Here is a 14,379-nt window from a genome sequence, read left to right as displayed (position 1 = left end):
TTTAGAAATGGTGTACATAGACCAAGGGACATAAAGAAGTTCAGGCACCTTTGTCCTACTGAAATCATAAGAATGTTAGAAATGCCCTGTGGGGTCAGGTCCATGGTCCATCTCTTTCAATAGCCTGTATCCAACTGTGCCCATGGGAAATACTGTTTAGAAAGAGCACACAAGCTTGGACGCTACCTGCGCTTCAGTTCCCTCATACTGCCACAGCATCCACAGTCACCAGATTAAGAAAGCTGGAGGGCACACTGCTAGTCTTAAAGACTTATGAGGGAAAAAATATAATTTACTCTTGCAAGAACTGCTAAACACAAGCTAAGCTAAACTTGAAATGGCTTGGGCCCTTCCAAGCATCATTGAAAAAACAAAACCTAGACTCTGGCATAGGAAAATGTACACAGTCAAAGGTTTTCTAAGTACATTTATGATCTTTTATATAGATAAGCTACTCACTGCTCTTTTACAGCATGCTTCTTTTTTCTAGGAAGCATACAAATGAGATAAGATTTTAACTGCTAATTAGTAGTGTTCCATAGCCTTCTGACAACAGAGGAAATTCTTCAGTGGCAGCTTTGCTTTTCGTTACACCTACTTTCTCTTGAATGACTTCTATTGTGCTTTCAGCAAAGTTATAGTTCTTAACAGAGACCTTGGTATCAAAGATGCAAGGATCCAAAGGTGGACTTGCACACAGAAGAGGTGGAAAATCCTTCAGTTATATTTTACTTCAAAACCTCTAGCTATTCGGGCTGAAAAGAAGAAAATTATTCTTTCCTGGTGGCATATGCCTGTATTTCACAAAGAAGTGCCCGATGTGGTTTGTGTACTGCTTCAGGTGTTTAAATGTGGTAAAATATTATCTGTCCACTTGATTATTTGCAAGTCTTCATTAATCTATAAACTAACACAACCTTTAAAGAACAACACACTAATAAAGAAAGATCACAAAATGAGTCTTCTAGAAAATAATTCAGAAAAGATTCCTTATAAACTCATAAATGAGGGCATTTTTGGAAACTTGAATCCCTTTAATGAATTCTGTGTTGGTTTTATACGGTAATTTAAAAATCCAAATGTTGTTTAGTACTGAGTCAAATGCCTCAGAGAGGCTGTCATATCAGAAAAACATTAATACACCAGACTTGTAATTTCACAGAAAAATCATATCAAGTTTATTTAACAGGATCGGATTTTTAAAAATGTGTTGACTGGTATAATACCATCCCGTGATTTCTTATTGACTGGGTATTGTATTTTCTCATGCATTATCTGCAATTCTTATTTATATATAGGGCTTTTTGTGTCATTCTCGCACTGTGAAGGGATGTTAGAATGAGTGTAAATGTAGTTTATACTCTTTTGAACATCCATTTATATTCCTAAAATGGTATAAAATGAAGAAATGAAGATCATAGGCATGGTTATTTTTGTGTAACTTTGTATGTGTTTCAAGTTGCGAGCTTTCTGAAAGGTTGTACAGAGTACCTCGGATTCCAGGAATTATTACATCTTCCCAAGTGAAGGGCTATAATTGAAGTACCTATCTTCCATCTCTCACTTTAGAGGTTTTCTTCACTCTTTCTGTTACACAATGGTTATGGACATGACATACTGTTGTTACATGAAAAAGTGGAGATTTCCAGGTGATAAAATCTCAATTAACGCAAAGACCCTTTGAGCATATATCCCTGGGAAGTCTACCTGAAAATTCTTCTGAAGGAGAATCTGAAGCCAAGACAAATGTTAAACAGATTGTATTTTGATGTTTTCCAGACGTAGCCTGAATCTTCATGTTCTAACATGAATGACTTCAAATTTCTTTCTACTTTCTTTTCTATTTACTTTCCAACAACGTGTATTCAGTTTACACGAAACAAAATCTAGACTTTTGTTGATAAAATTGTTATGCACAAAGAGAAAGTTTAAATTTGATACTGCCTTCAAACAGCCCTGATGGTTATATAGCAGAAATTCTGACAGAGACTTACTAAGGACAGCATTTTGAAGAATTGAGCTGAAAAGGGTCCAGAAATAAACTAGATCAAGCCTGTCAGTGTCACGTCAGACTGACCAGAGCATCTCAGGAAAACTGAGAAAACCTTGGAAAATTACACTAGAAATGCATGTAAAGTACTGAGGGAGATACACAAACAAATGAAATTGTGGTTTTCATACAAAAGCAGTTATATTAATGTAATTTTTTTGATATATTGTTATTCCACAGGCATGATTGCAGTAGCAATATTAATTGTTTCTGCTGGTTTGTAATCCAGTTCACCCAACACAAATCCAACACTGACAGGACTACATAGGCACCAGTGGAGGTAAAAGAGGGATTTTCAAAAGTGTCTGTGAAAATTAGTGGTATGCCTCGCTGAGGTTACATACAACACATGGCTGAATACCTTAGGGCTTGACTTGGGACATAAAGATATGCATGAGCTAATTTATGTTAGTGAAAAGTAGCTGAAGTTAAGCTGTTTTCAATATCTGAGCTAGTGATAACTGCAGATGTCTCCATATTGTGCTCCACAGCAGAGAAATACCCCTGAACATTTTTTAATATCCCATCCATACTCAGTGGAATCAGAGGTGTCAGTGAAGACTTTATTTTGTTGGCAGAATCTTGAATTCTGATGATAGTGCATGAGAACAGTAATCTAGTTACATGTCAACTTCTTTTGAAAGTTTTGTTGGAAGATTTGCAACTACATGAAGCATCTTTTTACTTGCAACTTATATTTGATTCAAAAATCATTGCTGCCCAATAAACAAAAAACACCACGATATCATTTTATAGTCACATTTCAGAGCATAGCAGTTAATCTAACTCTACAGTTACAAAGTTACTGTATATTACAAAATACATGTGATGTTCACTTACCTGCAATATAGGGCTATGGTTATCTTAAACTTTGTATTTTTATGACTTTTAAAGCCTCAATGCTGGAAACTGCCCTTGATCACTATTTCAGGAATATTTACTGCAGCAGCATCTACCCTTGCACAGGATCCCAGCAGGCAAAGTACTCCACAAACATGTCTAAAGGTCTCTGTGCCTCTAAGAACAGGGTATGATAGTTCATCTTTCTTCCTGCTGAGATGACAACCATACTCCACTGTTTTCTGACTGATTTTACTTATCTTCAGCTATGTGAATACTGCATTTTTTGCATGTTTTGCAACCCCCAATTAATGATCCTTCCTGAATCAACAGAAAACCTAAATATTTCACCTCTGTGAAATAGTTTCTGGTATTATAAAAAACACGTGGGCAACAGTAGATTGGCAAGCTATGTTTGATGTTTCTCTTCCCTGTGTGAGATAATATATGTGCATAATTGCTCAAGTGCCATCTGGTTGCAACTTAAGATGTGTTGCTCATTGATAATGAAAGTGCTGATTTGGTCCCACACATGAAGTAGAAGTGTGTTTAATATAAGCCCACATGATTTTGTAGGACCCTGATATAAAAAAAGAGCAATGCCTTGTCAAAACCTTTTAAAAAATGTGCATTTGATAATGATTTTTCTAAATGGAATGAAAATATGGCTGAAATACCTGACAGTTTGGGGATTTAAATATTTATTTTTTACTATGAGCATGGAGTGGCAGTGTGAAGCCTTCAGCCCTTTTCATCACACACTGCTAGGGCTACCCTGGCACAAAGGAAATGGCAGGGAAAAGCGGGGTTCAGAGATGACTGGGTCTCAGGCCAGTGTCCACTGCAGTAAATGGCAAAACTCCCTTTGACTTAAGTGTGTATGGCATTGCCCTTGTCCCCCCAAAGCAGGGGGTGGTGTCAGAATAATTGGAAAAAATCCCAAGAAGAAGTGAAAACTGAGCAAGGACGTGGTAACATCATTCAAATGTGCAAAAAACTTGCAGATATGAGGAAAAAAAAAATCCCTTTCTTCTTGTCCATTGATAGTACAAAAAGTAATGTGATTAAACTGCAGCAAGTAAGATTTACTTTAAAGAAGGAAAAACTCTTTAATGATCAGGGAGTGACTGGCAGGGATCTATTGCCTGGAGCAGTTGTCAAATGCCCATTAACAGGGAGGCTCTAAGAACAGGCTGAACATACACCTGCCAAGAAAAGCTTAGGTATAAGTCCATTCTGCCATGGGGCAGAGAGATGAAAGGGTGACCTCCGAGATCCTTCCAGACCCTGCTGTGGTCCTCTGTGTTCTGCGTGAAGACTTCTCATCTCCCATGCCTTTATACCAACATTTGTACATAACTTGTCATTCAAAAGAGCAATGCCCTTAGCAGTTCTTCCCTTTGACCCATATTTGAGATGATAAACCAGTGAAGCATTATATATTTGGTTTTCTTAAATCGGTTTTAAAATTTGCTTGTCTACCTGATAATGTCCATTTTAAACACAGATTATTGTCATTTCAAATGTGTGCAAAAGTGATAAGGGAGGTGACTAGAAGCTTATTATTAATTTGCTGCTTTTAATCTTTGGGAAATTAACATTCTGGCAAGGAATTTAATTGGAGTTTTTTGTTAATTCTCACAGTGATGCTTTGGCTTTTCCTTTTGGGACTGGAGAGAAAAAACAGCATCTGGTGTTTGAGGATGCTAGGGATTTACACCATATTATGTGTAATGTCTCTACTGTAAATAAACAAAATTAATAATTAAGTGAATAATGAGATGTCCTGAATGAAGACTTCTCTGACTGCACCTATGGAATATTTGTACTCCTGTTGTTTGTTGTCTGTTGGGCATCTTGGGCATCACATTGCTGATATGGATATTAGCAATGTATTTTTTCAAGCAGAAACCAGAAATAATATTGATGAAGGTTATCAGATATGCAGAGGGGCTTTTGCTCTTCAGGACTGTATCTGTACAAGCAGGTAGAACATAAGAATAGTAGAATTTGTCCCTGAGGATGCTGACAGGCTGGACTGCTCCTGCCTGGCTTCCCACAGGGCTCTCCACCTGGCCCAGGGCCCCACGTCACCCCCCGGGGCCACCAGCCCCTGCCCTGGCAGTAGGACGAGTCTCCAGCTCCCCACAGCCAGGCCTGGCCATGGGCTCCGTCAGGCTGGGCTCACCTGCAGGCCCATGTCCCATCCCAGCCTCGGCCAGTCCTTGTCCTCAGGGAGGTGCCTGATGCCCATGGCTAGGGCTGCCCCTGTGCCTCAGCCCACCCTGCCCACCACTCAGGGAGCTCCTGCAGCCCATCACGAGCCCCCGTCCCTGCTGCCTCACCACGGCGTGGGTTGGCATCTTTGAGTTCAGAAGGGATGCATGGGAGGTGTTGTACGGTCTCTCCTGACACAAAACTGAGTTCCATGAATAGATGGGGTATTTTGGCTTTCTTGCCATGGGGACAGACCCAAGGGTTTGTCCACCCCCTGGATGGAGGAGGTCTCCTGCACTGGTCACCATGCACAGCGCTGGGTGGCCGCACGGTCCTGCCGTGCCACCTGAAGCAACGTCAGACCTCCTCCATGGCAGAAAAGTTCAAGTCCCCATCTTCACATTTTTAGGACCCATGAAGTAATGCTGCCATTGAGGGAATCAATGAGGGAATCAGCTCCTCCCGAAAGCTCCCAAGGCTTGGCAGCATGTTGGATATAGATGCCGTCTTCCATACGTAACCATTGTGCTGCGGATGGTGGTAGGAAATGTTCAGATCACTGGTATGTCAGTGGCTTGAAGGACAGCTCTTCTCACAGTCCACACAGCAGTTAAGGACAGAACGAGGGGCAGGAGGTGCTGGGTTCAGCCATGGAGACGCCTCAGCCATTGCCAGACAACTGCTTGTTTTATCTCTTCCTTGCATTTTTTAAGAAATAAATTGGAAGTAATCTGATTTGTTGATTTCACTTGCTTTTACAGAGAAAATAAGGTGACCACACGAGTGAGTGATTGGTACCTCTATAAATGTGTGGCATCAGACAAAGTGAAAGCATGATTATTTTTTTTTCCTTTGACACTTTATTAACATGCTTGTGATTAGCGCTGAGCAAGCTGAGACCTGGATTTCTGCCACTGTGCTGAGGCAACCAGGAACACCTCCCTCAGCTGGATTTCAAGTGAAATTTCTGAAGACTATAATGGGGCAAGAGCCACAGGAGTCCACAAGAGAACATCCCCATCTCTTGATTGTTCTTCTTTAGGTAGATTACCAGGTACACCTGACACCAGGGCAGCTGGAAGCTGTGGCTGGAATTAATATTATCTCAATCTCAGCTTTCCACCTTGAACGTAGCTGCATATAAGTAGAATGTAAAGTGATTTTTATGCATATGTGATATGATAATTAAACTTAGCACCTTCTCAGTATTTGCTATTCAGAACTGCAAAGGAAAGCTAAATGAATTGCCAAGGAGCCATAGTGAAAATTAATGATGGGGGTAGGACTCAGAAGGGCCGTTGACATCTGGGGTCAGTGCTCTGCTGAACACCCCATTGTTGGTCAAAATCTGTCAATACCACGTTATGTGAGCACCCTTAGCTTTTCCCTGACAGCTCCACTGACTGCTAGCTATGCGCTTGTACCTTCGTTTCCAGCCCAGTGCCAGGCATGCTCTTCTCCTCCTCCCTGGGGAGAAGGCTAAACATTGGCAGATGACTGCTGCAACTCTCCCAACTCCTTGCTCTGTCCCCAGTAGCCCGTGCCCACTGTCAGTGGTCAAGCTACCTGGTCATAGGTAGTCTCCTGACTTCCTATGTGCTGCTTAGTGAGGATAAACTTTAACACCTGTGTCAGAAAACATCCGAAGTCACAACAAATAATGCCACTGTCAGTGGTAGAAAACTGCATGAATTTCCCTCTGAACCACAACTGTACAAAAACATGTCAAAAAACACTGGTGCTCTGCCACATCATCAGTAAGTTTTGATGAAATGACAGTTTTTGAAAAAAGAATAAAAGGTATTTTTGTGTCTGCCTTAAAACACAATCTTATATAACAACTCATATTCCCAGTAACATGGCATGAAACTACATGATGTGGTTTGTCCAATGTTAAACCACCAGCAAGGACAAACTATTTTTAGAGCTGTCATATATTATTGCACCTGAGCTTTATTTGTCTTCTGATTAAAAGAGGTTTTCCTTCAGAGAAGTTCACTTGAATTTTATTCTCATTTAGTAAGTCTTATGTTCCTATTCAATTTATTTTAAAGCAGATTCTTTGGGGAAAATTATAAAGCTAATTTGAATTGATTCTTTGGAGATTCAGGCTTAAATGAAGTGCCATAAAATTGGCAGTCAAAGTGAAAAAATAGAATTGAATTTTATACTTGTACTACTCAATGGGCACAGGCACCTTGCTCTTTGCTGCTGCTGAGGGTTTTGATGTAGTATATTTCAGATAATTTAAACACACGTAGGAATTATACTTCACTGAAGTTTTGGTTACTAAGGAACCAGAGTTTTCCTTCTTCAAATATATTTTATCAGTTTATAAATTTATGGCTGGCAGGTTCACAAAGTTAGTCATTATCTCCAGTTTTTGAAAAGTAATTCCCTAAACTCCTAGTAGTATTAATCCTAATTTTGGTTAAGTAAAATCAAGTCCTATATCTGTAGGACATCTGGAAGATGGCACTTCAGCATCTAGTTGTGGACTTGTCAGAGTAATGTTCCTCACCAAGAACCTCCCATTTCTCCATTTCCAAGTCTACCAGCTAACATTTGGGTAAAAATACTGAGCTGTTTCAGGTGTCCAACAGTTTGGACTCCCAGTTTAAAACATTGTGTAAAAAGTCTGAAGTTTGGGTGAAGGTGTGGCATCTTTTTTCAGATTTTAGGATCCCATATTACAGGGCATCTAAAATCATTAATGTTTTCAGACAATTTAGGCCACCATGGTAATTCATTATCAAGTGAGTAAACATTTGGTCTTACAGGTTTTCTGTCAACAGGTTAATTATGGAGGGTTTTTTTTCCCATAAAGCCTGTAGACATACCTAGAAAAATGAGACCTTCTGATTAACAGAATTTATGTTTTTCTGTTTCTGTTTGATGCATTTACAGCTTGAGAAGTTCACAGAAATAGTAGTTGCTCAGTTTCTTGTCACATAAATTACTGGGTAGATGTTCATTACTCCATCCCAGCACTGTGCTTCCAACCTAATCAGAAGCAGAAGTGAGGTTATGAAAAGACATGCTGGAGAAAGCTCTGGTCCACTCTATTATTTGCTCTGCACCCATGGTCCTATGTTAGAAATGACTGTTAATTTGTATGAGTAAATACATTAAGAAATACTTAAATGAAAAAAAAATAATATTGCTTTTTTCCAGTAATCTTTATGTGAAGCCTTGATTTCCAGGATTATTTTCTGATGTGCTCAGTTTTCCAAAAAGTACTAGTCAGGAGCAGACGTGCTTATTTGCTTTGGCTCTTATTGTAAGCGTTGGACACCTGAAGTTAGATACCAAAGTTGATATTTAAATGTGGAGATTAAGATCCCCCAATCTTTTGCACATGCTAAGCTGCTACAACCCTCAACGATCTCAGTGGGAGCTGAGGCTTCTCAGCATTTTGAAAATTTTGCTGTTTAAAGTGAGGTGCTTGGTGAAGGAGGTAGATGTCTGACTGCCTTGATAGTGCTCTACTGCTCCCTGGAACCAGATGGACGTGAGGCGGATGCGATGCTGCTCTTGTTTGTTGTGCTGCTGAGCTGATGGAAACCCACGGACTGCTCTCCCCTGTGCCCCCAGCTTTCTGAAAGCACCTGCTATTCAGAAACCTTCTTCTACCCACTTTTTGCGTAAGACATTGAGCAGAATTTGCCAAGATGCTGCCAGTTACAAACATATCTAGCTACTGGGCCCTGGGAAGTGGCACGTGGTACCTTATCTCACTCATAGGGCAGAATTCTGATAGACTGAGCTGATCTCTGGATCCCTGGAAATGCTTTACCATTTTTCATGATTACAAAAGGAATAATGCTTGCTCAAAGACAGAGACCTGTCCTTGGTTTTTATCAATGGCTGAGAATCTGAAATTTCCCTCTGTTAAAGACGGAATTGTTCCAGAATGCTACATACATTAAGAATGTAACAACATGAAGTATGAAGAAAAAAAGAAGAAAAGTAAATTTTATCCAGTTGTGTCTGCTTTGCATTTCTGTTCACCAGAAGCCTGAGTCTCTCCTCTCCATTCAGAGTAGCATGTTGGAAACTAATGCTGGAAACCATGATGGAACACTGAGCCAGCACATCCCTCTCTTTCTTTGAAGTGAGCATGTGAAAAGACACCAGCACTGTCCAGTCCTTAGACCTTCATCTTACTTATATGCTATAATATTAAACTGAACCAGGATAACATTTTTCAATGGATAAACTCAGCTTTCTAGCCAAAAATGGAGCACAAGGTTTGGAAACCAGCCTCCCCCCTGCCCCCATCTCCCCACAGGGTACATCTTTCCCTCAAGCCTGGCTTTCACATCCTGTCATTCTCAGTGGCTTTTTAGGCTGAGCAAACCCATGAAGCTCTCCCAGCCTCCTGGGGAAGCCTGCTGCTCCCTGGATCCCCACAGTTCTGGGTCTGCTTCCTGCTGCCAGCCCCCTGATGTCCCCCAGGGCCCTCCCTGTGGCCCTGTCTGGTGCCCCCAAGCTGAGGAGGCTTCCCAGCAAACTTTTCTGCCAATGTACATAAAGATGTGCAATCATTTGTTAAGAATCCTTTTTTGCTCTTGTTGAATTCAGAGTAAGTTACAAGTTTCCTCTTTTCACCCAGTCTCACTGGTGATTATTTTTTTTCTTGGAGAAGGCAAGTGGCTGGCAGTTTTGGCTGTTACTCAGTTGTAAATAACAATATGTAAACTGTTGTTTACATGATACTCATTAATCTGCTGAAGGTTTGTAAAGGTCTTTTAAGAACCCCGGCAGGTTTGGGGGGATTACTAAATGATATGGTAAAAGGATGGATTTATACCTGATTCTAAGGGGCAAATTAATTCCACTTAAGGTCTATAGAAAGCATACAAATAGAAGGAAAGACACTTCATATTTTTATGAAATAAGCTGCATGGGAACAGGAACTCATTGCAAATAATTCAAATAATTTAAGCATTTTTCTAATTAGATTTTTATCATTTTAGTGAATTGTCCCTTTTGCATAACTGTGTCTGAGTCTCCTTTCTGTTCTGAGTGCTGTCCCTCAAAGAGGGGGTCTTATGTCTCATTTGTCTAAGGATGAGAACTCATAGTTTTCTCAGGTTTATATCAGAATTTAGGTATAACCATCTATTTTCCAATCATTATTTTAAATAGACCCAATTGTATCTGGGCATTTGTTTGATCTTGTCACCAGAAATAGCAGCAGTAAAACCAGGTTTGTTTATTAACTGGTGGAACTAAACCTTAGACAATATAAGCTCAAACAACAAAAGAGATCTCGTATTTATTTAGCCTTATCCAGTCCTATGCTTTGCTACAAATTAAAGTAGATACCGAGTCAAGCAACAGCAGATGCAATGCATATTCTTTTAGCCAGCACAATCATTCATTAGAAAACCTTTTGGAAATGTTCTTTTAAAATGTTCTCTTTTTTATTCTCATCTCTTTTAGGGGCAATCTGAAAGAAGCAAGAGAGGAAATCCAAGTACAGGAGGAGAAAAATGAAGAAACTCAGGAGAAACAGAAAAATGGAAATGCAAAAAACGTAACAAACCTTTTCACAGGAAGCTGAGCAAGTACACATTGTTTCTTTCAAAACTACCTATAGAAATAGTAGCATAAATGAAAATATTTGCATCGTTACAATCTGCCCATAGGTAATCTTACTCTTAATTATTTCACTCTGTGTATAATGCTAAGATATCATACCATAGAGATAAGTGCTTTAGAGATACCAATAGGTAGATAGGCTTTTGATACTAAATCACACAGTATTCAAGGTGAGAAACAGTACAATGGAAAAGCCTTTATTTGAGAACTGGGAGCACATCTCCATAGCAGAGCTGAGGGCAAAACAGAGCATGCATTGCACAGCACGGGGTGTCCTTGTGGTCCATGCTGTTCACAAGAGAAGTGGAGAGCCTGGCTGGGGTGCTGCTGGCACCCAGTGTCCTACCCAGCAGCTGTGGAGCCCCATGCCTTTCCAAGCATATTGACAACTCATATTCTGATGCATTCCAGGTATAATTACAATGGGACATCAATATCCAGTTTCAGCCACTGCTGCCTTTGCTCTTTTTAATTATCTAGTGACCTTGGTGACTCCGTTTATTTTATTATTTTGTCTAGCTAGCTATCAGAAAAGTAAAATCTGAAAAATACATCTGAAAAACCAGAAAATGTAGAAAATAGACAACTTTACAAAAGGCACATTTGTGAAATGACTACAGATAATTATCACAGCATTTACAAAACAAGACTTAAAAGCAAGGAAACTAATACTTAAAGACTGCAAGCCTCACAGTAAATCTTGTAGGTCAGTATACATAACAAACATAAAAGCATTGTCATGTCAAGTAACAAATTCCTTTCTCCTCATCATGTAGCAAGACCTCTGATTTGAGCTGCCCTCCAAAATAGTCTGACTTGTTCTTTGCTTGTTGTTCACATTAAATCCAGCACCTCTGTTTTGAATTTTATGGTTGATTTGACATTTTATTATTAATGATAGTAAGCAGAAAGCAGTAACAATGGACTTTAACTTAACAGTTACTTACATTGTCCTACCTGACAATGAAGACATACATTTTTAAATACCTATGTATAAGTGTATTCCAAGATGCAGAACATTTTTAGTTCCAGGAGTCTGTTCCCTTTCTTAAGGCTAGTACAAGTAGCTGAACAAACTGATCTCCAAGGAAGCCTGAGCCACTTCAATGGTTTTACAGCAAAGATAAGTTACAGCTTCTAATCTGATACATCCTCTGAAAGGCTGAGGAGATGAAAGACATGATTCAGTAGACTAGGGTAAGTGCTCCAAGGAACGTGGAACTCAAAAAAATTATACGTTTCTGTGACAAAATGCTATGTGCTTTGTCTTTGCTTAGTTAGTAATAATGGTATAATTATTAGATTGATTCTATTAGGTATAATTATTAGATATAAAACTAGAACAATATAGAAATATCAGCATGCTTAATATACTTCATTCACAGAACTAAGTGTAAGCTGTGCTTAGGCATGTTTGAAAACTCGACCTGCCTCCTGTAATTATAATATACAGAGGATCCAGGGTGCCATCACAGGTGCCATCCCCCTTAAATTGCCTGGCCACTGCACCATGTAATTGAGGGCAGAAATGGACCAAGATCTCTCTGCTCGTATATGTCAGCAAGGAATTATCTATAATGATTCTTTCCCCATTTATCATTCGGTAGAAGATTCTGCATTACTTTCTTCAGCCATCATCTATGTCCACTACACAGTCATGTTTGCACCCTGTTTCATTGGCATGTGTTGAAAACAGTCATTAGCACACGTTGAAGACTATCAAACGGGATGTTTGCAGCTGTTTCAGAGGATTATCTTTTGCTGTTCCCTCCCATTCTGGCTAATTATGTCTGTTGTCACCGAGCAGTTGGAGGATTGTGTAACAGGGGCCAAATGCAAGACTTTCCTCATCAGACAGTACTTAGGGGTAGGAAACCCAAGGGAAATTAATGCAGAGGACATGAAAAGAGCAAATGAGCACAGAGAAGGAACACCAGAGTTTTATTCATAGCTGAGTGATGTTTGGTAAATCCAGCATAATTTGGCTTTTTGATGGAGTTAATGCTTCATTCAATGCAATTTCATTTTAAAATTATCTACAAATACAAAATGGTCTTCTGACTATATCATCTGGTCTGACTCAGACGTGGCAAATATGGCTATGAGCAATTTCACGTGGCTATGGCACTGCAGTCTGCAGCTGGGGAAGCCTGAGGCATTTCCTCAAAATCCCACTGAAGTGGCCAGGAGGTTTCCCTGAATGGGGGAAGTGAAGTGCCTTCTTCTTCAGCCTGAAGAAGCCTGAAGACTATGCTTCTTACAGCATGAGGATGTGCCAGGAGAAATCCCTTGTATCTGAAGGCTTGTCAAAAGTACAACCCACAGCACATGCAGTGTTTCACAGCTGAGAGCCAGATGGATGTTGGATACTCTTCACCCAGTCCCCTTTCTCCACATTTGTTTTTGTCTCAGGCAGGGAGAAGGGAGTAAGTAAACAACCATACGTAGGCTGGGAGAAGTGTAAGGTACTACACTCAAGGGGTAAAAACGCTCACAGGCACTTGATGCCTTGCTGCACTGAGAACTACTCACAAGTTGCTGCTCCTAAAGTCCAGCCATATGTGTTAGGAAAGCTAGTGTGAAGTGTTAATGTGCAAGTAGATAGTTAGACAAGCACATTAATATTTCATGGAGACCCAGATAAATATGCAAGAGGCTTTTATTCAGATCCAAATTTGCCTCTGCTCAGGCGCTGAATTCAGGAGACAAGGGGTTCAATATTTGATGCTTGAGTGTAAGTATCCATATGAAATGATGTTTCTCAGTTAGATAGTGGGGGTTTCTTTAAAATAAATCCTCATTCTAATATAGCTTAAATTAAGTCAGTGGCACACAGGATGTGCCGCAGGTAGGAGAATGATAAGGCAAGTATGGCTCTGCATAACACATGCATCTTTTATATTGTACTCTTCAGCTCTTCAGATTTTGTCTGCAAGAGGAGTTTGGTGCAATCAGCCACAGCTCTTACAGGAAAACAGAAATTTGTTGACACTAATAATCCTCCTTAAAACAGAGCTTTGTATCACTCCTCCTTCATCTCCCCCTCCTTGCCTGCCAAAATGAGAGCAAGCATCCGTGTGGGTTCCTGTGGGGAGCTGTTTTGGCTGGAGCCTGGCAGGCACAGATGGCCGACAAGCTGCAGCCCCCGGTCCTCCTTGGCTGAAAACCACACTGGGTCATCTAATGGATCCTCAGCAGTCAGTGAGAGAACTGATTTGCTCTGAACCACAGCTCCCTCAGCTTCCTTGGGCTGACAACAACAGGCACGTTGCATTCCCTCTCAAACAAATCCTCTGCTGCCCATTTCATGCTTGTAGCAAGCCTCATGGCTTCCTCTTCCTCCTTCCACACAGAGTCTTGAAAAAGCCTCTCCCCCTTGCATCCACAACTCAGCTTCCAGGTGCTGACCCTCTATACAAAACATAGGTTGTTAGGCTGTTGTCCTGGGACTCCAGCTGATGATAGTGCCTGCTCCTAAGTCTGTGGTCAAAACTGGCAGGGCAGGCTCATGGCATGGTCAATGCAGGTGCCCCAGGCACTGAAGAGGCTGCTAGCCCACCAGCATCTCCCCCTTAACATATGTAGTTAGGCAAGGGTGGCTGAAAAGGAAAAGCCATGGGAGAAGGGGCAGCAAAGGGAAAATCAGAGCGCTGTAGAATTAGGGG

The 14,379-nt window shown here is 40.5% G+C and overlaps 1 protein-coding gene across 1 annotated transcript in view; it reads left to right on the top strand.

Annotated features, from left to right (window-relative positions):
* Nucleotides 1-10,741, top strand: part of EFCAB11 (EF-hand calcium binding domain 11) — an 81,074-nt gene extending 70,333 nt beyond the window's left edge. Inside the window, exon 5 of the mRNA XM_055812872.1 lies at nt 10,556-10,741. Within this exon, the coding sequence (XP_055668847.1) occupies nt 10,556-10,676 (121 nt within the window). The 3' untranslated portion in view covers nt 10,677-10,741. The remainder of the gene's footprint in view (nt 1-10,555) is intronic.
* Nucleotides 10,742-14,379: the final 3,638 nt, after the last annotated feature.

This window comes from Falco peregrinus, chromosome 1 (assembly GCF_023634155.1).
Source record: "Falco peregrinus isolate bFalPer1 chromosome 1, bFalPer1.pri, whole genome shotgun sequence".
Classification (NCBI taxonomy): Eukaryota; Metazoa; Chordata; class Aves; order Falconiformes; family Falconidae; genus Falco; species Falco peregrinus.
Note: the sequence above shows the minus strand (reverse complement) of the source record. Positions and strands in the feature narration are given on the sequence as shown.